At 39.1% G+C, this 24,862-nt stretch overlaps 1 protein-coding gene across 3 annotated transcripts in view; it reads left to right on the top strand.

Moving 5' to 3' along the window:
- Positions 1–24,862, top strand: part of sorcs2 (sortilin-related VPS10 domain containing receptor 2) — a 387,669-nt gene that overhangs the window by 308,621 nt on the left and 54,186 nt on the right. For all 3 annotated transcript variants that reach the window (XM_086285286.1, XM_086285287.1, XM_086285288.1), the window contains exons 6-8: positions 7,105–7,169; positions 13,453–13,571; positions 17,827–17,916. In XM_086285286.1, the coding sequence (XP_086141412.1) occupies positions 7,105–7,169; positions 13,453–13,571; positions 17,827–17,916 (274 nt within the window). The remainder of the gene's footprint in view (positions 1–7,104; positions 7,170–13,452; positions 13,572–17,826; positions 17,917–24,862) is intronic.

Raw genomic sequence — 24,862 nt, forward strand, 5'->3', positions numbered from 1 at the left:
TCCAACTTCTCGTGTTCCTTCTTCTTGATGTTGCTGTCATTCGGTATCGCTACATCTATCACTATTACTGTCTTCCTCTGATTGTCCACCACTACCATGTCCGGTTTTTCCGTCTGTATCTGGAAGTTCCACAGAAACTTACCTTGGTCGTTGAGAATGCAAATCCCGTTTTGACTTTGGAACATCCTTGCTATACCTGGCACAGGTGTTCCTGTATACTATCCAAATCACTTGGTTATGGCGTTCCATGTATGCCCTGCTTGCTAGCATCTTGCACCCTGCTGTTATGTGCTGGATGGATAGATAACCACCTGTCATAAAAACAGGAAAATACATATTTTAAAAATCTGTCAAAAACAAATAGTTTTTGGTTTGTCCCACAAAGTTTCCCAATGGAACTTTTGTCCAACCTGTCTTCGAATCCACCAAATCTCAAATCTGCTCAATATTTTTCAAGTTTGGACTTAGACTTGGCCAGTCCAACAGTTCTAGTTCTCTAGATTCCTTTTTCACATAGTTTGTGCACAGTTTTGAAATATGTTTTGGGTCATTCTCTTGTTGGTATATAAACCCATGAGCAATCCATTTCAGTCTACATCTTGATGAACCAAGGTGATTTGCTAGAATTTTTTGTTCATTATATTATGCTAGCATCAAAATTTTTGTGGATGTTTGCAATCTGTGCAATTTGTGACATTGCACAGATAATGGCTTCTTAGAAGTTAAGTTTCCCTTCAGCCTTGTTCATTCAGTCATTTGCTTATGGTCAGTCTGGAGACTTTCTTATAATATGATCTAAAAACATTTACCTTTTTTGCTGCCTGAAGCAGCAGTGGTCCTCCTTCTGTCTATACTACTTAAAGTCTTAAGGTGCCTGAGATCTGCTTCAGTCAGCTTTCATTTCTTCCTCTTCCTTGGTGCATTCTGTAAGGGCCAGACTCCAAAGCACACTTGACCACACTGTGAGAACACTTGAAGTCTTGCTCTATTTGTCTCAAAGACCATCACAGCATCACAAAGTGCTTCAATGTAGACTATTCCCTTTTCAAAGAGCTCTCTGCATGTTCCCATTTTAAAATGAGGAGGAATTTCAAACTGAATTCACATTTTATACCCACATTTGAGCTGGCAGACTGGATTTATCAGAAATTAATCAAGCATTCAAGCACAAAATGTTCTGTTCAGAAAATTTTCAGTAATTTGCCAACTTAATCAAAGAAAATTAATATGCTTTAAAATTTTCTTCTGTTTTATATTGTAAAACATTAAATTTGATGAAAATGAAACAAAATATGAATGAAAAACAACAAAATTATATTCTAACATTAATAATATAATTTCATTTAAAGAGCTTGAACAACCAACAACATTGGTGGATTAACATTACACAAACATAAAAAAAAAAATTGGCCATTGCCAAGTGGTGGAGAGAGAGGGGGGGGGGGGGGGCAAGACCAGGTGTGTGTGTGTGTGTGTTTCTCTCTCTCTCGCTCTCTCTCATAGAACAATATAAATAGTTTTAAATGGCTTTCACTGGTATTATTTGACCAGCTTTAATATTTATTATGAAATCAATGACATTGCAGTGGCTTTATTTACAGTGCAGGAGAGTTGTGCTATTTATAAAGTCTTTCAGCAGTTCTTAGTTCAAAAGTCTTGTATTTACAAAATCCAGCATCTGATCTCCAGTGTTCCCAGGACAGAATCTCTTCTCTCAGCCATGCAAAACACTCTCCACAGGTAACCACAGCTAACATTTGAAATCTTTGTGCTAACAATAATGAAAGAGACTTACAGATGGGCAAGGCAATCACTACGACAGTTGGACAACACTCAGACAGAGACTGAAGGTCAGGTCCCAGTTTAAATAGCAGTCAGCTGATTGCCAGCTGATTCACAGGTGCTTGATTGCTTGAGGCACATCAGGGCGAGGGCTGAGATCCCAGGAGGATCCTGCCCCCCTAAGGTAACGTGGAGTAAGCAGACACATATACACAGAGCAACAAGCAAACACACCAAGAGGTAGAGAGAGAGAGGTTGCTGTGATGGTAGATTTTTCGGTTTTCCTGCAAAGCACCATTGTCTTTTATACATAAATCTCCAGATGGCAGGAAGGAGGCATCCTGTTTCATTTACTAAGAGCAGCAGATTTTTCTTTTAAGAGTTAATAAATATGTGAAAATGACTCCCACCAGGGATAAAACAAACTTTTTAGCAAATGCAACAACTTAGACGAGAGGGGTAATTTACATCCCAAGTACAACTATGCATTGCATTTTGCATGAAAACTGTGGATTTCTATCTTAACAATCATTAATCTATTAAAGTTAACCAAGGTAAACAACCTTCAATAGATTGGTAGAGCTGATGTGAGGCAATATACTTTAAAAAAAAAAAAGAAACTTTGCTCAGAAGCAAACCTGAAAAACCTGCTTGGATAGGAATCTTTTCGAGGTCAGGTGTTTCCTATCCTTTCAATGCTCACGTTGGTTGTAATGCACAGGGGTCAAAATTGTGGGAAATTACTGCAGAGTGTTTTATAATAAGGCTGTCATCTCATCCCAGAGAGAAACAGAAAGCAGAAGAAAGTAAATGGCTCTTATTGTCACATGTAATATTTCACAGCTTTCACGATCATATATCTTCCAGTATGTCTCCTCCTAACTCTAGTCTTCATATTTTATCTCCTTTTTCATTCTTCTATTCATCTGTTTTCTTTTACCATTTTCTCCCATTTGAATTAAGCTTCATGTTACTCATTCATGTAAAATAGGCATTATTGTAAAATTATAAGTTCAAATGTGCAGCATTCAAATACTATTGAGTCCCTCTTTCCCATCTTTTAAAGGTCAGAAAGGCATTTCTGAAGGAGTTCCTGTCCTCTCTTTGCAAATATTAAATGAGCTGGTTCACACACCCAAGCAACTATGATTTATACCACCAGTGCTAACTCACAAATCATCCTCTCTGCAATGTAAAAATTGAGAGATTGTGGAAGGGTGCCATATAGGAAGAGAAACACCCTAAGTGCTTCCTTTTTTAGACTTAAGTTACATACTCAAGTAAGAGTTGGCTCTGGGTTTTAGACCCCTGCAATGAGAGCTATATTATGTAATTCTTACTGTAACTTGTGGATTAAACATTTTTTTTGTTTTTCTGTGAATAACATTTGGTTTTGACTTAATAGTGGCACAAGATTAAAAGTTATGGACTTGTTTTCAAAATTCATATTTTGGAAACCATGAAAAATGGCTCCAAAATCTTAACCTTTAAATATTGGCTACCCATCCAATATTTACTCAGAAACACCTGGAAAACAGAGTGACCATTTAACCATACAATATAAGAGCAGATTAAACTGGCAAAAATTGCTGACCGCTTGACTTAATACCCCTCGCCAAGTGCCATCATATAGCCAGTGGCCTATTGCTTCAGTTGGTCTTTACAAAACTTTTACTTTGATCTTTACAAAGCTTGGTCCTAATTGTCTATATGGAATGGATGAATTACTGACTTTACTGACTATTGTTTTTCCAATAAATGGTTCCTGTGCAATTTTGTCTGTCTGTGTGACTGCCTGTGAATTGTCTATGTTTAACTAAATACCAAGAATTGTTTTGGTGGTTTTATTTTTTTAGTTTATTTGATTTGTTTTGTTTTGTTTTTGTTTTCTATATAACTATTGATTATAGGAAACTGAGCTCCATACCACTAATATCATAAAGATTGTGGTCCTCCATTCAAAAGTTTATATATGTGGCTAAGGTTTTACATACATACACACTGTAAATGCATGTTGTTAGAGTTTTGGGATCTGAATTTAGCCAGTCATATCAGCTGTAACAGGAATAGCAGAGACCAGAAGTCTTCCTGCAAGTGCACATAAATCACACAAAAAATATCACATTAAAATCAATCTGCCTTTAGGCTGGTCTAGCTAAATGTGTTCCAGTGGACCTTGTTTTTGTGATGCTAGGTTGTAAACGTTTTGTTTGTCATTCTCAATAAAATGAAAAAGCTGTTTATTGAAATTAAACTGACATTGCAAGGCTGACAACTAAAAACAAAAGTAAAATGTTTAAGAATAGGTGAAGAAAACAGCTTGTATAATAATAATAATAACGAGAAGAAGAAGAAGAATTTATTTGTATAGCACTTTTCAAAACAGAGATATATATGTACAGGAGATAAGTGTACATGTTTGAACATACAGACACAAAAACAGACATGCTCTTTTGTTCCATCATACACACATACATGCATGCATGGTTGCAAACTATGGCCAAAAAATGAAGGTGAAAAGATTAAGGAAACACTAACCTATAAAAAATGAGTTTTCAGCAGTTGTTTTAAAACAAATAACAGAATCTGCTGTTTTAATAGTCTGAGGAAGGCTGTTCCACAGTTTGGGTACAACAATGTCAAGAGGCTGTCAAGGTTTTGGGCTTGACAGAAAAGTGTCACTGGGTGTCATCTGCACGGCAGTGGTAGAAGATTCCATTAAAGCCATTCAGTCCATTGAAATCATTCACTAGATGGCCGAGGGGTAACATTTCTCAAAGTGCAAATTCACCTTCAGTCTGAATTCACATTGCATGCTTGGAGCTGACACTTCTATCCAAAGAAACATGCAAGTTTCCAAGATAGGTCAAGGAGGACATGGGACGTTTGCTCATGGGTTTTCTAATAGATGGGAACAAGCAGCAAGACTCTTGATCAGGTCCAGAACCTTAAAGTATATATACAGTAAAAATAAATACAGAAAGTTAAAAAAAAAGAAAAGAAAAGAAAACTGCAAATGTCAGGCAGACAAAGATTTAGCTATTGATAAGGACATTTCAAATGCCCAGTGTTTGCTTAAAGCCTGATTGGCGACTAACAAGAAGAGGAACATCCTAAAACCTGGCAAAAGGAGTATTTCGGCATTGCTGTGCATTAGTGTCAACGCAAAATAAATTACATTGAGGTACATGCCAATGGAAATCTATTAGAGTGGATTAAACAGGTGAACTATATGCTGAAAGGCTACTCCAGAGATCCAGGTTTGATTCTGCTTCTGGACATGTTATTCCATGTTATTGCGCTCTGTCCCTCCTTTCTTGGATACTCTGCTGTCCAGGGTAAAAGTCAGTCTTTAAAAAGAAATCTGTTAAAGTGGACACAATACCATACTGAAGGTAAATATGGACGTGCTGTTTTGTAGCTGATAGCTGGTCCCTAGTCCCATTCTAAGGCTTACATAAGTAGTTCTCCTATATTCTCTTTACCGCTGTGATAAGCTGAAATGGACCCCCTACTCTAAGCTGTGCTCACTTCAGTCGCTCTATTAGAAAAGTTTAACTGTCATTGGTATAAATCACTATACATCACTGACATTTCATCATAGTCTCTGCTGCCAGTCATTCCTTCATATGCCCCTTAACAAGCTGAACATTCTTTCTGATATCAGGCTAACAGATGGATAATGAGTTCTCTTCTTCTTGTTTCTGCAGTCGCTTTTCATCATCCACTGTTTAAATTGTGGTGACCTCTTATATTTGTACGATGGGTGTATAACCCATTCCATAGACATCTGACTAGCAGTAACTGGACTGAGCCCAGAAGCAAACTTGGTTTTGTAGATGAACCACATTTGTTGGCAGCTGTTTTTGTTAAACAGAAAAGACTTTCTGGATAATAGACTTGATTTTGAATTGGCTATTAATGACCACTTTATTCCATTCAATCAAGTTAAGTTTTATGTATTGCACAAACAATAACGTACCATTGGCAAAATTTTGAAATGTCATTTGCATTTAGTACGACCAAATAATTTTTAGAATACTTTTAATAATGTTTTTAATAAGAAATATATATTTTACCTGCACCATGTATAGAGTATGAGACGTATGTGTATCATCCCAGCAATGAAAAACAAGCAGTGAGTGATAATTATTCTAATGCTGAAAGAAATGTGACTTATTTATTACTTATTAATGTGTAACTTATTTAAAGTAATACATAAGATTTTTTAAGTAAACTGTTTCACGTGGGTAGTGTTTTTTCTGAAGCGTCCTCTATGAGCTCTCTCTTTACCTACAATATGACTGATATTCCTTACCCCTCATAACTCTTTTCCTACCTTGCTTCCCCTTCCCCTCACAGTCTGCTAATTGCTTGTAAAATCTCTTTATAGGAAAAGTAACAAGGTTTTAAATCTCCACTGTGTCTTTACTGGCCAGGGGGATATTTTACAGACTACATTATGCAGTTCTACTCAGATGAACTGTTTAGTTTACCACTCACTGAAGGGCAGACAGAGCAAATGCACTTTTGTATACATCCGTGTGCTTTTAAAAAGGAGCATATGAACATTTTGATGGTTTTAAAGTATACTACGTTAACATGAGTTAGGATAAGTGCATTTTCCAGGAAGTGCTGACCAGTGAAAAAAGGGGTTGTGGACAGTGACTGTACATTATAACATATTATCCATCCAGCCATACATTTTCTGCCTATCGAATTCAGGGTAGTGGGAGGGGCTTTGTCTGGATTGGCTAAAATAAAATTAGCGTAGAAATCAACGTGTACAAGTTGTCTAAAATTATGATTGAATGGTTTAGTTCTAGATGGTCTTCCCCTGCAAACTTAGACATATAACATTGGTAATTCCATAAAAACAGTGGAAAGCATTTCTTAACCTTTGATTTTGAATTTAAAAGATTAAAATGATACACTCAAACTTAAATGTTTCTACATTTACATCCATCCACCACCCTAACAGGTTTGAGTCATGAATAAAAACGTTTTCCTGGGTTCACCATGTTATGTGAACATCTAAAACACACATCATTTGACAGAATGCAGCGAATTTGTGCGGTCATGCCATTTGTTCCATGTTTTATTTCTCCATATTTTCTGTCTTGCTCCAATATTAAAATTAGAAAATGTAAAAAAGGGAAATATAGAAGTAAAATTCTAAAAACATTAAAGTGACAAATTGTTATTATTAAAAAAACATATTGTATTGACTGTGCTTTACTGTTGTGTTGCTTGGACTAGTCATATGTGGTTTTAAGCTTGAAGTCTGATCTACATCTGACATGATTGTCTTCTGTGTTCCAGGTCTGTATCTGGTGTGGATGTGGATCCTGATCTGGTGCACATGGAGATGCAAGATACAAGTGGAGGTGCAGTGATCTTCCACTAGCCCACTCATCTTGTTATAATGTTAGCACTTGGTCAGAGAAGATCAAAGTTTATTAGAATTTCTATAAGTTGATATAAATCTAGAGGTAAAATAAAGCACAAGGTTTAGCTTTGGTCCAATTTTATACTACTAATAGCAAACAGCTAATCAGCAAAGAGACTTGAAATTTGAAATGCTACCAGGTGTATTCTTTCTTGGGTTTAAAAGCATGTTATTAAAATACATTAACTGGCACTATCACAAGCTGATGGGTAGAGGACCAAAATACAGGATTTTAAACAAAAAGGTGAACCTTTATTAGGTTGAATGCAATGCCTACAGCCAAATCCGAATACAAGCAGAACTTTAAGGTCTTTGCAGGGAAACAGGCAAAACTAAGAGCAAACAGAGGAAGATAAAGACTACAGACAAGTCTAAGGAGAAGCACAGGACTATATATACACTTTAACTAGAAACAGGAGGGTAATGAGACATAGGTGACAGTAATCAAGACAATCACAGGGGATGAAGTCAAGCTTAAAGGAAGTAAATCCGGTAAAGTAAATCCGTTGGGCATCTTTCTTTGCCTTTAGACAACAATTCTGATGGCAAAAGAGCCAAACGGGACAGGCAAAAAAAAAAAAAAAAAAGCTTAAAGGAAGACACAAGAGACAACTAATTTTAAACTGTTAAAATAACAAAGAACCCAACTAAAGGCACAAGAGAACTCACTCTGAATTCAGGGAAGGACAGAATTAATAATAGCCTTAAGGCAAAACCAAAAGGAAATAATTAGTGCTGTGAAAATTAACATGTTAATGCAAATTCATCTGCCATCACGGTCAATGTGATACTTTTTTTTTAGCGCAATTAACGCATCTGGAGTGCAGAATGACTCAAAATCCCTAAAATGTTGATAAACGCACATTGGCCCTCTCAATGGAAATTTGAGTATTAAAGAAATAACAAGACGGAACAGTCAACCGACATAAAGTATTATGCAAATTATGCAAGAAGGAATTTTCTTTTTACCGAAGCACTTCCAGCTTAAAATATCACACTGACGTGAAGCATACGTTAGCCGGGGATGCTGCTAGGACTTTGGCTAACGCGTCACCAAGCTTGCGACAAACCACTCACGGAGAATCGGGGACTCAGTAAGTCTACCTCAGACCAGTGTTGCCAACTTAGCGACTTTGTCGCTATATTTGGCGGGTTTTCAGACCCCCTTAGCGACTTTTTTTCTAAAAAGCTTCTAGCGACAAATCTGGCGACTTTTTCTGGTGTTATTGGAGACTTACTTATGACGACTTTTTAACGTGAAAGGGCGTATTGCTCTTACTCTCAACAAGCAGCAGTGCTGCCGTGGGCACCTCACCCGTGCTAAAGCGCTCACGGGCGGAGGATAGTCCTCCCCCAGCTGCAGGAGATGTTCACACCTATGCGTCCAAACTGCAAATGAACCGCGCATGAGCGAAGCCGCTGCTCCCGCACTGACTGTAATGCAGTCAGTTCTTCTTTTACTCTCATGCTGTTTTGTGGATCACAAGGTTTAAAACTACTTATAAACACACACACACATAAAGTAACTCCACCAGAGTGCCTATTTCGGGTCACTTTTGCCAGTCGAAGCCCGGATAAAGGAGCAGGGTTGGAATTGTGACATTAAAAAACAATAATTGTTAAACGAAATTTAATTTGTAGTTCTAAATAAATTCTAAATGCATTTAGGACGTTTTTTGCTCACTTTATGTTTCTTCCACGATGTTATTTCTGTCTCCAACAGCGTAGGTTACAATTATATTAGCATGACCAATTATGCAAATTAGGTTATGATGTCATTTAGCGACTTTTAGGACAACCAATAGCGATTTTCCTTACTGAGGAGTTGGCAACACTGCCTCAGACATGTTGACTGACACAATTGCCAAGTGGATTGCAACATGAAAGTGCGTACATTCTCCCTTTTTTCTTGAGTCTGTTTGCTCATGCAAAATGAAATGCGATTAATATAGAATAAAAATGAATGATATTTAATTGTGATTAATCAAAATTAATCCACTGTAACCCTGTGATGAATCTGATTAAACATTTTAATTGTTTGACAGCACTAATATATATTATATATTGGTGTATACTTACCTATTAGTATATAGGTTTTTTAAAAAGTTTCACAGAAAATAACCTGTGTTAAAAGATGCAAGAAAACTATTTAAATTCTCTTTGAATTTAAGCATACATTCTTTGTGGTTATTCTGCATTTACTTCATTATATTGCATAAATGTCAGTTACAAGCGTAAATATTAAGTTGAAAAAAAAAAGTAATTGAAACCAGGCTATTGATCAAGTAATTGCTATTAATTGTGATTAATTACAACTATGACATGAGGATCAACTTCTCTTTAAGAATTCTTGAGGTAGAGGATAATGTGTTTTACCTATCCAGGCAGCGCTAGCACTACAATGTAAAAGCAAGTAAAAGAAGAGATTACCGAATGACCTTGGTGTGGGAGTGTTGGTAGTGTTTATGTGTGAGGGGTCAGTAGGGAATTAATGGATAAGCTAAATACTCACACCAGTGAATTTGGATTATCATATCTCCTGAGTGACAGACGAACACCTCCACACAGAGGGCCAAGAGGGTAATAGAAATGTGTATTTGAGATTGTGCATTTGTCAATGAAGGTGGCAAATGTTCAGACTCTTTATTCACATCTTGACTTCATCTTCTCTCAGTCTCCCAAACTATAATCCTAAATTCTAAACTATAACCTCTAAATAAACCTGAGCAGGCAAAGTCAGATAGGAGTGGCAGACTCTGAAGGGCACAATGAAGGATGTGTTTATTATATTTGCTGTTCCATTCTCAATAAACCTCCCTATTATAAATGGCCATTAAAATCTGAACCTCTTGAGGAGGAGACGAGCAATCTTTTAACCCACACACAGAAAGATGCTGCCTGCATTGTGAAATCTGTCGGGCTGAACAAAGCTCCCTGTGTTTGTGGATAGTGAAGATGAGAGGCTGTCTGTCTGGGCTGACTGCCCAGTTAGGGGAGCTCTTCCTGGGGCACATGGCCTCATCTTTCTCATTCTCCTCCCTCTTCCTCTCCTTGCTTCTGTGCCCAGATAGATAGTTGAGGAAGGCGGGAGCGACCAGGCATGCTAAACCAATCTGTTCACCCTGTTCCCCCAAATCCTCTGCTCCAACCCTGTCATGCGTAGCATGGCCAAGGTTAAACAGTGGCATGCTACCAAAAAGGACACAGGAGAGATGAGGAACTGTGGCCCTGCCCTCAGCTCCCAGGACTGCTGTCTGATGTTTGAGAAGGGCTGGAGGGGTGGGAGGAAAGTCTCCTAGGAGATGGGGTGGTCGATTGATGGATGAGCCATGTGTGCACAGAGATGCTAGCTGGTAGTGTGTCTTTGTATATTAGTTTGTCATTAGGGAGATTGAAGGGCAAGAAAGCATGAGAGTATCTTGTTCATGCACATATTGACGCTGTAATGTTAGGAGTACTGTAAATGTGTACATGTCTCTACAAGTATTACATGTATTGCTTTCTGTATTTTTTAAATAGTCACAGTCTCAATAATATCCCTTTAGCTATGCCCTGTTTCCCTGTTGCTGTTTTCCTCGTCATACCACCCAATTTCACCATGTGAGTGTGGTTGCAGGTATGTGAGGACAGCAAGTGGCATGAAGAAATGAGTGTGCCACAAGCTGGAATTGAACACTTAGTCCAATCTAATAGTTTTTTAATGAGTTCTCCACCGTATGCTGCTTTGATTAAATGTCTGGGCTTTTCAATAAATTAGCCACTCCACACACCTCCTGAACAAAGACAAAGCAGAGGAGGAAAAGTACAGTGCTGATGAAAAGAATTGACTCAGTCATGCGATATGAAGTTGCGTCATCCTGAGGCTGAACCGATTTGAATTTTCTTTTATGTAGTTGTATGTTGATTTTATTCTACTAAGATAATACTTTAGAAAAAAAGTAGTAAAAGACATCAATATAAAGAAGATAGGATGTACCACATGTGAATGAAGGTGACTTGATATGGTGCATTATAACACAGACATCTGTAAAACTGTCTTTTATGAATTTTTAAACCAGGTAGATTAATATCCATTCTGTTTAGCAAAGGACATGGAGAAAGAGTCATCCTCTCTGTCATATATATATATACAGAGACCATGGTCATTCTCAGGGCATATCTCATTTTGACTTTGTGTGTGTATGTGTATGTATATATATATACAGTATATATAATATGTATATATATATATATGTATATATGTATATATATATATATATATATATATATATATATACACACACACACACACACACACACACACACACAAAGTCAAAATGAGATATGCCCTGAGAATGACCATGGTAATATTCTGTGGAACTTCCACATACAGACAGACAAACGGGTGATGGGCAACCAACCAAGAAATAGTAGTGGTGGACAAGCAGAGGAAGACAGTCGTAGTGTTCGATGTAGCGATACCAAGTGATAGCAACATCAGGAACAAGAAACACAAGAAGAATGAAAAACAATTCAAATACCAGGGCTGAGAGACAATTTGGAAAGTTTAGGCAACAGTGGTCCACATAGTAACTGGAACACTTGGAGCAGTGACCCAGCAGATCAGCAGATTCCAGGAATGACATCTGAGATATCTGTGCAGAACCGCACAGTCTTGGGAAATGGAAAGATACTGTGCAAGACCTTCAGGCTCCCAGGCCTCTCGCAGAAACGAGGGAGTGATTCTTCTTGAGCTTTGGTGGAGGTTGGTGGATGAATTGAAACAGAAGGCACTGATGCAGGGCAGAAGCAGCACTGATATATGTGACACACAGTTTAAGTTGCCCTCCGTGACGTAGCTTGAAGCCCTTTGTTTCATTATCTGGTCGTAGTAATTGTTAGTACTTCCAAAGTTATGTGTGAAATTCTTTGAGTCTATTTTCTATCATCTATTTTTTTATGTTAAACATGTGTGAGAAGTAAGCATAGATTCTGTTTGCCATATGGTGATTTGAAGTTTCAGTGAGTCCTGTAAGAACCTGTATTTTTGAAAGATCAAGGTCAGTTTGATGAATGTCTAATTCACTTCAGATGCTGTTAAGCTCTAAGTTATATCTGAGCTGATACTTTTAACTTATTTCCAAGTGTCTGATGTAATCAATTGAAGGTCAAACCATAAATGTGGATTCAGCCAGTGCATCTGAACTGCTAACCTCGCACATGTGTGGATGCAGGCTTGAGAGTGTGAAGTTGTGTGTGTGTGTGTGAGTATTTTCTCTATTGCCAGCTTGTCACCTTTGGGGGGAACATAGCGGCTGCATTTCAGGAGTCGATGCTGCTGATGCAGCTGCTGGTTGAAATTCAATAGTGGTTGAGCTTTGCACCATGCGCTAGCCTCTCTGTGTGCCTGTGTGAGGGTAATCCCTCCTGGCCATTTGGATCCTAGAACGACTGTATGTCTATGGGGAAGCTGTCATATCTTATAGAGTCTGGAAAATGATGTCTCCATTTTTCTTTTCGCCTAGTTTTTCCTCTCATACATTTTCTTCCACTCCCTCTAACAGCCAGCCACAGAAAAGCAGAAGCTGCAGTCTTCAGCTTATGCTTATTTCTATTGTATTCTATCCTATTTTTTCCCCATTCTTGAGCCTTTTCTCTTTTACTTTCTCTACTTAACATAGATTACACAGTTTTTATTATGTCAGCTAAAAGCTATAGTTGTATTTAGCTTCCATGTACAGTATAAGTACCATTACTGTGAATGCTGTTTGAATAATCATAAATCTCTGTGAATATTCAACCTACTCAAGTTAAGTTACTTTATTTTTACAACACATTTAAACACATCAGATATTAAGTAGCTGAGACATAATAAAAAATATATTTTACACTATATTTTATTCAGTTTTATAATGTGTTTTCAAAATAGTCCAGTTGAGGGACTTTATGGGCCAACAAAAGTGAAAACCAACCATCTGGTAAGCAAGCCCTTGGTGACAGTGGGAAGGAAGAACTTTTAACAGGAAGAGACGTCAGGCAGAGCAAGGCACAGAGAGGATCCATGATCTGCCTGGACCTGTTCAAGGGTGTGGGGGCAGAAATTACAAAGATGCATTGCAATTATTAACAAGATATTCTAGAATGCCAATGTGTTTTGTTTAAAATTTCCAGCAGTAATTATCCCTTCCTGTTTCCTGACTGTGTCACTGTTTCCTGTCCTGTTGCTGTCCATGTCACTCCAGGCTACTTGTATGTCACCTGCCTCATTCAGAACTGCTCGGACAAAATGGTGACGGCACAGTTCCTTGGAAAAATTGATCACAACTCGCTGCTGGTGCAGGATGACTACGTATTTGTCAAGGTAAAAGAGGAATACATGTGCATGAATGTTTTTATTTTACACTTTGAAACACTGTGCTATATAAATGTCACTTATCTTCTCTCATATTCCAGACTACTGCCATTCTATTCAAACTAAATTTTAAATCCTGTCACGTATCCACTCCATTTTGTCTGATGCATTTGTTAGATTCCACAGCACCTAATATTCTCAACATTACATCTGACTGCTGCATTAATGAGAAGACAGGAATTGCTCCTCTGATGGTTTCAAATTCTATTTTAATGTCTCGTGTTGCAGGTTATTGTTTTGTCTTTGTTCCATTTGAACTCGTTCAGCTTTTCACACAGTAGACAGCATTTTTGTACACATTTAATAAATACTATTTGTGTTGTGGGAGAGGAAATGTGTACACCTATGCATTTGCATGATCATATAGTCCATCTGTTCTCCTCTGCCTGTCCAATTCAGGAAGTCTGGACCCTATTCCAGCCCTGCAACCGCAAACAGGTTTCAGGGCTAACACAGAGAGACAGACAACCATGTTGATTCACATTCACACTTATGGGCAATTTAGAATCACTCAATAACCCTTTGAACTGTGGAAGGAAGCCAGAGTACCTGGAGAGAACCCACAAAGACATGGGAAGAACATGCAAACAGCAACCTGACCACTAAGCTATATGATATGGAAAACATGAGACAGGAAATGCAGGGGTGAGCTAGAAAACAGTAACTGAACTTCAAAAGGAGGATTATCCGTTGGTCACTCAACCGTAGAGGCCATCATTTTATAGATGGATTAAAAATTGAACAATACATTTTTCTCAAGCTAGTATTTTTCTTATCACAGGGTGTTCAAGATGTGATACTGATAAATTGCATAGCTTAGCCAAGCTTAAACATTATTTTAAGCTAGAGTGTTATCAGAATTATAATCATATAGTCTGCATTACAGTCAAATTGAGATTTCAGGTTATGCATAGGTCTCAGGAAAAAATTATGATTGATATTATGATCTTTTCCCGAGCTTAGTGAAATAGTGAAAACTTCTATTTTCTTCCTCTTTTTTGCCAGAAACAAAACTTGTCTCCTGACTAATACATTCTTTGTACTGTACGTCTCTAAAGTGGACCCAAAATCTAGGCAGCCTCCAAGGGTCGAGGCAGAGGCACCTATACTGTGGCTTTTGTTGCATTTACTTTCCAGCACTCTGTAGATAGATACTTTAATGATCCCACGAGAGAAACTGTTGCATTAAATCAGCAGAATAAAAGAATAAAATTACTACAGTCTACAATAAAAAAGCAATAAACAACAAAGTTAAAGTCTTATACTATGAGATAGTTCTATATACATAATACTAGTAAGGAAAAACTGAGCAAGTTTTTTTTTTTTTTAAACCTGCATCTCCCCAGTTATTTCTCTTTCAGCATTTGTGTATATGTTGTATCTGTCAGTGTATCTATTCAGTTGCAGCTGTGTTTGCGCTTACAGCTGAATTTGCAGCTTTATGTCTGTTTTACTGATAAACTCTTGCTGCCCAGATAACATACAGTGCTGTCACTTGAAATGGAAAAAGAATTTCTATTCGTGATAGTGTGCGGAATTAATCTTGTCTATAATTGATTTGCCATGCAGTACAGTACTGCACACTCTGCAGTGGCCAATAGTTCAATTCTATTTGCATGGAGAATAGACATGAGCTGGTATGCTAGAGGACAATCTCCACAGTAGGACAAAGTTGCTCTCTCTGGGTGTTGTCCCCCTATGTGTAAAGTTATGTGTGCATGAGTGTTTGCATCTGTGAGAAGAATGAAAACTCATCAGGTCACTGTAGACTGGCCCATTATCCTTAAGGGATAATCCTCCTAATATTTCAAGCATTACATACAGATATCAGGTTTGAAGAACAACACCTCAAACAATCTTTACTAGCAGTTCTTACGTGTTTACCTATAATGAAACCCAACACCTGGCAGTTCTGTGAGTGATGTATGTGTGCGAACATTTACTGCATGTGTCACTTTCCCTTTAAAGTAATTGTTGATACTTTCATCCCCAACTTTATAAGGTGAGGTCTGTTCCTTGATCATTAATATGAAAATTATCATAACCATTGATCAACAACTGATCAAAACCCATTGATCAAAGGCCATGAATACCATTAACAGAGAGAGTTGGGGAATGGCTGCAATCACAGCTTTGTAAGATGGCAAAAGATGGTTTCAGTTATTGTGCAAATGTAGTGTTTATACGGCTGGGGAAACCTGCAGTCAACTGAGACTGAAGAAGTCACTTGGATGAGTGATGAAACGTTTCTTCCACTGAAAACGCTACGTCCAGATGAACAGAATCAACCTTTTGTGATCGACTTACCTGGATGATTGAGCATGCATCAAGTACAATACAATACAGTACGATACAAAGTGCTCTGACTGGTCACCTTTAATCTATGAGGTCCTAATTAGAATAATCTCAAACCTAACTGAATAACTATGTAGATTTGAAAGCGTCCAGAACAGCAAATAATGGAATACCTTTTGGAAAATTAGTTTTCAGAGCTCCACACTTTGAGAATTAATGTAAAAAGTGTGTTGTGGATTATGATACCTAAACACAAGTCTCTATACTGAGTACAGAAACTAAAACAAGGTACATATAGACAAAGAAAAAAACTGGAGGTGATGATAGACCAAATACATCTTGTCACTTGCATTGCCAGCTTTTCATGTGCTTTGTCAGTCTTTTTTTTATTTTTTCTCCTTTCAGTGTGCTGTTATGTGGTGAACATTTCCCGTGAGGTTTTCAGTTTTTTAAAGCCCTTCATTGTTCATTAAGTTCACCTGTTTGTTTTAACCCTTCCTTCAGTTGGTTGGTTGTTGTCTAGTAACTTCTTGTTCACATGTTCCTTACTGTGCTCTGTTCTTTTATTATGATTTTGGGTTTCATTTAGTTTGCTGGTTTCCTGTTTGTTATTTTAAGTGAAGGCGTTTTCAACAACTGGCAGCCTGCAGTCCTAATCCTTTCAGCTGCTGGGGGTTCACCCAAAATATTTCTTTCTGAAACTGACAAGTTTATTGATTTGCAATGAAGTACTGAACCTCTGACATTCAGCTATTCACACAAGTTTCACAAACACAAGAAACTCTGGCTCTTTGTATAAATTTTGTCCAAAAAAAAAAAAAAAATCTTAATGGTATAAACAGATCTTCGGGGTACTTTTCCAACATTAAGGCACTACATAAATATGCAGAGTCAGAGCTGAGAATGCAGCTCTCATCCCACTCTGCCAGCCGTCCTTTAGAAAGTGATTCCTTTTGAAACCTCAGTCCATGACACTTTCTTCAGTAGCTCTCATTTTTTAAAAATGGCTTTTTTTGTTTGATCCCTCTGCAATGCTTATCATTAAAGAAAAGTGGAACTTACCTGCTCCTTTCAATCACAAGCAATGGCAATAATCACAGCTCAGTCTGAACTCAGATGACAGAGACTGACATCTCCATGAAGGGAAAAAAGGCAAAGTCAAAAATAGAAGCACTGAATGCAAAGTTATAAACCTTTCCTTTTTATTTTGACAAAAGAAAAAATGGGTTTTTTTTAACACAAAAAAAAAAAAGGAGTTTCAGTGCTGCTCACCTGTTTCAGAACATGGTTAACTCATTTCTGAGCCTGTCACTTGGGATATGACACATTCAGCTCTTGTTCCAATCCACTGTCAGTCACCAGTGCGGTCTCTTTTCTCCCAACTCCCTCTGCTAAACTGTAGAATCACCTGTTTGAGTATTCTGGTTCGTGCTATGTGAGCTTTTTCATCGTCTGAGCACTCAGCAGGACGACGGCATGATTCAGCCTTTTACCCATTTGTGAGTTGAATGCCAAGGTCTGTGCAATGCGCAGGAGTTTCTTTGCATTTACCTATCAGCACAGACTGAGTCACCGGCAACAGATGGTGAACTGTGCACCTCCACCTCCACAATTAGTCAGCTGGACATTTGCAGATGTTGAACATTTGATTGTTTTTCTGCAGGACAATATTTAAATGACTGGATGAATTCAGCCTTAATATGTCTCTTGATGCTGTGTCACTCAAATTGTTTTCTGTTTCACTCTTGCCTCGTTTTTAATCTCAGTGCATTCAGCAGCTTTCCCTTTAAAGTAATATACTTATGGGTCGTATGTCTATAAAAAATTTAAAACTGTTTGACTATATTATAACTGTAGAACTGTTAGACTGTTATTCATGCTGTTGCTGTTGTTTTTGCTTATTTCCCAGGTCACCACAGGCAATCGGACCAAGCACTATGTGTCCTACCGACGGAATGAATTTGTCCAGATGAGGTTTCCTAAGTATGCCTTACCAAAGGTAATGGACGAGAAAATTGGTGCATCTTTTGCTAATATTGATTTAAGGTTGACACAGTTTGCTCCCTGAAAGACTTCTCAGTCTGAATTATGCACGCATCCCTCAGGGATCAGTGTTTTGAACACTTTCATTTATAGTTGTTTAGCTAAGAATAATTACAAGAATTCAGTGGAATCAGATTTATTTTTACTTTTGACATTAAATGTGTAGGTTCTGTAAAGTCATTACTGATGAAACCCACACCATTAAGTGAACTGCAGTTTGTATTCTGATATTTGCACACACTTATGCTCACATTCCATGTGTGACCAGGTTCACAACAGTATTTCATGATACTCCATCGCTAGAGCCCCGCACTATTGTATCTTGTACAATATTTGAGGGACTAGCGTACACCATATATACCCGTGTATCAGCACACACGGTTACAACATTTACTTGGAAATGATGAATTTAAATAAGACAGTACCAGAAAAGTTTGGGATACTCACCTATGTGAGTTCATTAAATTAGACCAGACTGGCCTACCACTCCTTGTACACACCACATTACTTATACATATTTGCTGTGTGATTACTTGATTTACTGGTGAAGTGTAAAGTGTGTAAAAAGTGTAAAGTAAAGTGTGCGTGTTAGTCCCCATAGGGAAATGGTTCCTCTGCATTTAACCCATTCACCCAGTGAAGCAGTGGGCAGCCACCAATGCAGCGCCCGGGGAGCAGTGTGTAGGGACGGTACCTTGCTCAGGGGTACCTCAGGGTAGCCGTTCAGTGGAGTCGAACCCCCGACCTTCCGATCATGGGGCCACCACTCTACCTACTGAGCTATCCCTGCCCTGGTGGAAGTACTCTTGAAGTACCCTTTCACATTACACATACGTTACTATGTTTTATCCTATAACTGAGGATTTGAAAACAGCCATGTGACTAACTAGGTCAGTCTCATTGACCTCATCTACTGCTTGGTAATCCTTTCACTATCAAAACACTATATGTGTGTATTTTTATTTTTTTTATATCTTAATGTATAATTTATGTTCAAGTCTGTATCATGCTGCGCTGCACTAAATTTCTAAGCTAATAATATTCTCACTGATGCCAGGAGTAGACAAGCAATGCATTTGAACCATCACATTCTTTGGATTTTTTGCTGAAATCCATTGTGTATCCTTGAAATAGAAAGTCCACAGTCCACAGACTGTTGCAGGTAACTGAGAATCATGGAAGGTCCATTATTTCAAAGTTCTGTTATTATCTGTTCAGACACAGGAAGGCATGCTAGAATGATATACTGTAAATGTGTCCCATTCCCCATACAAAGGGTTTAGTGTGAAATTTCATGTTCCTAACTCTATGGATTCAAAACTTTTAAAATCAAACCCCTTGTTCCAATATGTTCCACTTCTTTGTTGGTCTCAAGTGTTAGTACACTACCTGCACTCAAATTAATCCTGGAACTGCCCTGATACATGATAACCTCCATAAAATATTCACACCTCAGCATTGATCCAGCAGCATCTTATGTCACTCACATAGCCAGAGAGGATAAATGAGCTCCACTTCAATACAGGCCAGTATTGGAACCTTTGCTGTCAGCATCAGCTGCACAGGGAACCATTTTAGTGTGACACTTGCCAGAGTGCTATTGAACTCATCTGATTGCATGGTAAGCCTGAGGAAATCTTTCAAGATTTTTGTTTTTATTTATTTATTTTTCTTGGCTTTAAACTAAGCCCTTTTAGCCAGACACTGCGATTGTTAGTCTGTCACTGATAATCTTATGCAAGGTGTTTAGCAACACGAATACGTAAAATACTAACCCCACCACTTACAGAAATCTTATAACCTGAATTGTCTGGCTACTTCAGCACCAAGAGCTCCACAATTTCCGTGATCCTTAAGGTGAAAGGAATTGAATTACACAGACAAACACACATCTGGGGATCTGCTGTAATGGGAAGCCAGTGGATAAATTAGTTTGTGTGTAAGTATGTGTTTAGATAAAATATGCCCTAGTTACTCTCATGCTCATCGCTCCCTCTGTCTCTCTACATGTGTCCTCTTACTTGGGTGAGCAGATAGGTCACGCTTTGCGAAGCTTTTAGGTCGAGCGACATGGGGTGGGGTGTCAGGGCAAAGAAACAGAGACAGGCGAGAGGGATGGTGAGAGAGAGACTGAAGGGGGAAGATGAGGAGAAAGTGTGTGTGTGAGTAAGGGGTTCCATGTTTTTCCACTGTTAATAATTGAAAGGTTGGCAGATAAAAAATGCAGAGGCCATGAGAGAAAGCAGTTTTACTGTGTCCTGTGAGACCTGACCCAAGTGATGGATTAACCACACACCCACCCACACACACCCACACAGGTGTGAAATCACAAGTAATAATTGTTCCTTTTTGCTCTGCTTCCATCTCCTCTGGCCACTCGGAATGTGATCATGTTTCTGGGGTTTTTAACACTTTGTTTAACTATCAGTGTATCATTGACCAGACAGTGTCTTGTTGGTGCCTAGTAGGTCCTACGGAAGCAGTCTGCTGACTTGGGTGTGCATGGCTGCCAGTGGCACTGGGACACTAGTGTTTATTGATGATGTAACACAGGACAGAAGGAGCTGAGTGGATTCTGAAGTGTTCAGAGACAAACTGTCTGCTCAAATCCAGCTAAGTGCAGTCAAATTGATTGGGCAGTGTTTTATAATACAGATGGACAATGACCTAAAATATACGGCCAAAGCATCCCAGGAGTTTATTAAAGCAAAGAAGTGGAAATGTCTTGATTGGCTAGGTCAGTCACCCCATCTCAACCCAACTATGTATTTCACTTGTTGAAGACTAAACTTCTGACAGAAAGCAAAGAAAAGCGTCTGGACTTCTTTAAGTTGCTTGAAGACGTTTCACCTCTCATCCGAGAAGCTTCTTCAGTTCTAAGGTCAAATGGTGGGGAGTCCCAGATATAAACCTAGTGGGAGTATCCCCCCACAGAGGGACAAAAGGACCCCCTGATGATCCTCTAATCGCCTGAGCCAAGGTGTGAAACTGGGTGTGGGTCCCAATCAGCCAGAGTTTCGGGTGAGTTCATTGTGAAACCTGGCCCCACCTTATCATGCGAATTCCTGAGATCAGCTGGCCCAGGATGTGAGTGGGCGTTAAGGCGTCTGGGGAGGGAACTCAAAACTGGATTATAGATGGCAGAGAGTTGGTGTCGTAAACCCCCGCCTCTGTTCAAAGATGGTCACTCACAGTGGACATAGATGGCTTCTTTCACTCCTCTTTCAAACCATCTGTCCTCTCTGTCCAAAATGTGAACATTGGCATCCTCAAAAGAGTGTCCTTTATCCTTAAGATGCAGATGGACTGCTGAGTCTTGTCCTGTGGAGGTGGCTCTTCTGTGTTGTGCCATGCGCTTGTGAAGTGGCTGTTTGGTCTCTCCAATGTAGAGGTCTGAGCATTCCTCGCTGCACTGTACAGCATACACCACATTGTTAAGTCTGTGTTTTGGCGTTTTGTCTTTCGGGTGAACCAGTTTTTGTCTGAGCGTGTTGCTGGGTCTGAAATGCACCGGGATGTCATGCTTGGAGAAAACTCTCCTGAGTTTTTCTGATACACCGGCTACATAGGGGATGACAATGTTGTTGCGCCTGTCTTTCTTATCCTCCCTCGCTGGTGTCTGATCTTCTTTTCAGTGCCTCTTTGCTGACTCACCACTACATATTTCAAATGCAACGAAGGCTTTTACAGACAAAAACATGGCTGTGCCATGGGCTCCCCCGTGTCACCTATTGTAGCCAACCTTTACATGGAGGAAGTGGAAAGGAAGGCTCTTGGCTCTTTCAAAGGAAGAGTACCCAGCCACTGATACAGATATGTAGACGACACCTGGGTCAAAATCAAGACACAAGAAGTGGAATCCTTCACTGCGCACATTAACGCTGTGGATAAAAACATCAAGTTCACCAGGGAAGACACAAAGGACGACTGTTTGCCTTTCCTGGACTGCGCCGTGCACATTGAAGAGAACGGCAACCTCAACATCGAAGTTTACCGGAAGCCCACACACACGGACCAGTACCTCCTCTTTGACTCCCATCACCCTCTGGAACACAAACTTGGAGTAATTAGGACCCTACACCACTGTGCAGAACATGTTCCCTCTAAGCCGGAAGGAAAAAAGAAGGAACACACACATGTAAAGGAAGCACTCAAAACGTGCAGCTATCCTAAATGGGCGTTCTTAAAGTCAGCAAAGAGGCACAGAAAAGAAGATCAGACACCAGCGAGGGAAGATAAGAAAGACAGACGCAACAACATTGTCATCCCCTATGTAGCCGGTGTATCAGAAAAACTCAGGAGAGTTTTCTCCAAGCATGACATCCCAGTGTATTTCAGACCCAGCAACACACTCAGACAAAAACTGGTTCACCCGAAAGACAAAACTCGAAAACACAGACTTAACAATGTGGTGTATGCTGTACAGTGCAGCGAGGAATGCTCAGACCTCTACATTGGAGAGACCAAACAGCCACTTCACAAGCGCATGGCACAACACAGAAGAGCCACCTCCACAGGACAAGACTCAGCAGTCCATCTGCATCTTAAGGATAAAGGACACTCTTTTGAGGATGCCAATGTTCACATTTTGGACAGAGAGGACAGATGGTTTGAAAGAGGAGTGAAAGAAGCCATCTATGTCCACTGTGAGTGACCATCTTTGAACAGAGGCGGGGGTTTACGACACCAACTCTCTGCCATCTATAATCCAGTTTTGAGTTCCCTCCCCAGACGCCTTAACGCCCACTCACATCCTGGGCCAGCTGATCTCAGGAATTCGCATGATAAGGTGGGGCCAGGTTTCACAATGAACTCACCCGAAACTCTGGCTGATTGGGACCCACCCCCATTTTCACACCTTGGCTCAGGCGATTAGAGGATCATCAGGGAGTCCTTTTGTCCCTCTGTGGGGGGAAACTCCCACTAGGTTTATATCTGGGACTCTCCACCATTTGACCTCAGAACTGAAGAAGCTTCTCGGATGAGAGGTGAAACGTCTTCAAGTAACTTAAAGAAGTCCAGACGCTTTTCTTTGCAAGCTCCTTTGACTACGATGACCTGGATGACTGAGAACCTTCACAGACATTCTGACAAAGGCCAACAAACAAAGAGCAACTGAAACTAGCTGCAGTAAAGGCCTGGCAGAACATAAAAAAGGAGGAAACCCAGCATCTGGTGATGTCCATGAGTTTAAGAGTTCACGCTGTTGTTGCCAGCATAGGGTTTTCTAGACAAATAAACTGGACAAATAAATAACTGTCATTTATTTGTCCAGTTACTTTTGAGCCCCTGAAATGAAGGGATATTGTTAAAAATGCTTTAGTTCATCACATTTTTAATATTTTTGTTCAGCTGCATTTGAGTTGTTTGGTTAAAATTCATTGTGCTAATATACAGAACCAAAATTAGAAAAATGTTGGCTCTGTCCAAATATTTATGGGCCTAACTGTATGTATATACACATTAGTTGCAATGACACACTTTCTATTTAAAAAAAAAACAAAACAAAACCAAAAACACAAAAAAACCCTGTGTTATTTGAATCCACAAGCCAGTAAAGACTTACGAGACAACAGATACCCATCTGAATGAATAGAGGCATGCAGCTACAGCACAATAAGTTTCTCTAAAGCAGAATTTCTGAAGAGTGATAAAGCTGTAAAATGAGGCTTTATTTTTATGTGCAGCCAATTTCATAGGAGAAAGACAGGCTGTAGGGTGTATGTAAGTGGCAAAATCAAAGATTTTTTTACTTTAATCTCAAAATAAAAATAAAAACAACTAAATGAGGTAATAGCTGTAGGGCATACTGTAGATGACGGAACTGAATATTTGGTTTTATTAAATGCCTCATTTTACCAGAAAACAGATGTTTTCTGTTGAACATGTCAGGCTTTTGATATAAGTAGATGTATTAAGGTTACTTAAAATGACTGAATGTCTGTCTCTCTGTGTTAGCCCTGCGACAGATTGGCGACCTGTCCAGGGTGTACTCTGCCTCTTGCCCTATGATAGCTGGGAAAGTCTGCAGCCCTCATGACCCTGAACTGGATAGGTGGAAGGGAATGGATGCATAAATGTTAAAAAAACAAAAAAAACCACAAAAAAAACAACTTTATTTAAACTTTCTGGACTTGCATGTGTAATAGTTATACATATGCAAGAGAATTCTCTCCCCAACTGGTCACAGCAGATGGCCGCCCCTCCCTGAGCCTGGTTCTGCTGGAGATTTATTCCTGTAAAAAGGGAGTTTTTCTTTCCCACTGTCGCCAAAGTGCTTGCTCATAGGGGGTCATGTGATTGCTGGGTTTTTCTCTGTATGTATTTTTGTAGGGTCTACCTTACAACATAAAGCGCCTTGAGACAACTGTTGTTGTGATTTGGTGCTGTAGAAATAAAATTGAAATTGAAGAATTTGTCAACAAACAACACTCTCCATTTGCCTTAATTGGTGACATGTTGAGTCAGAGATTATTTGTGTGCAAGGAGTGTTTTTCCAGAACCACCCATTCCAAACACAAGGTCAGCTGTGGGCTAAACGTCCTCGTGCTGCTGCTCCATTATTCCAGTTTTTCTTCTTGTAAATTTCTAACAACACGACTGGAAAGTAATCCTAAAAGGAATCTCATTATAAGATACATGAATAGTTTATTATGACTCTAATGTCTTTAGATATGAGAGACTTAAAGTCTGTTAAATGGGATGTATAATGTTATGTGCACATTAAGCATTTTAGCATCTCCTAGTGGTTAGCTTGGAGACTACCGTCAAGTGAATTTTTCTGTGGCTTGGCTTGTGCATAATTCTTTATTTTCATTGAGCATATTTCTGTTTTGTATTTTTGTAGTTTCACAAGCTCTGGGAAAGCACTGTAAGATGTACATTGGTGAAGACAAACAAGT

The sequence above is a fragment of the Aulonocara sp. 'chitande type north' Nkhata Bay genome, linkage group LG3 (genome assembly GCF_057382095.1).
Source record: "Aulonocara sp. 'chitande type north' Nkhata Bay isolate Kocher_YH1m ecotype deep benthic linkage group LG3, A_spYH_male_GT1.1, whole genome shotgun sequence".
Taxonomy (NCBI): Eukaryota; Metazoa; Chordata; class Actinopteri; order Cichliformes; family Cichlidae; genus Aulonocara; species Aulonocara sp. 'chitande type north' Nkhata Bay.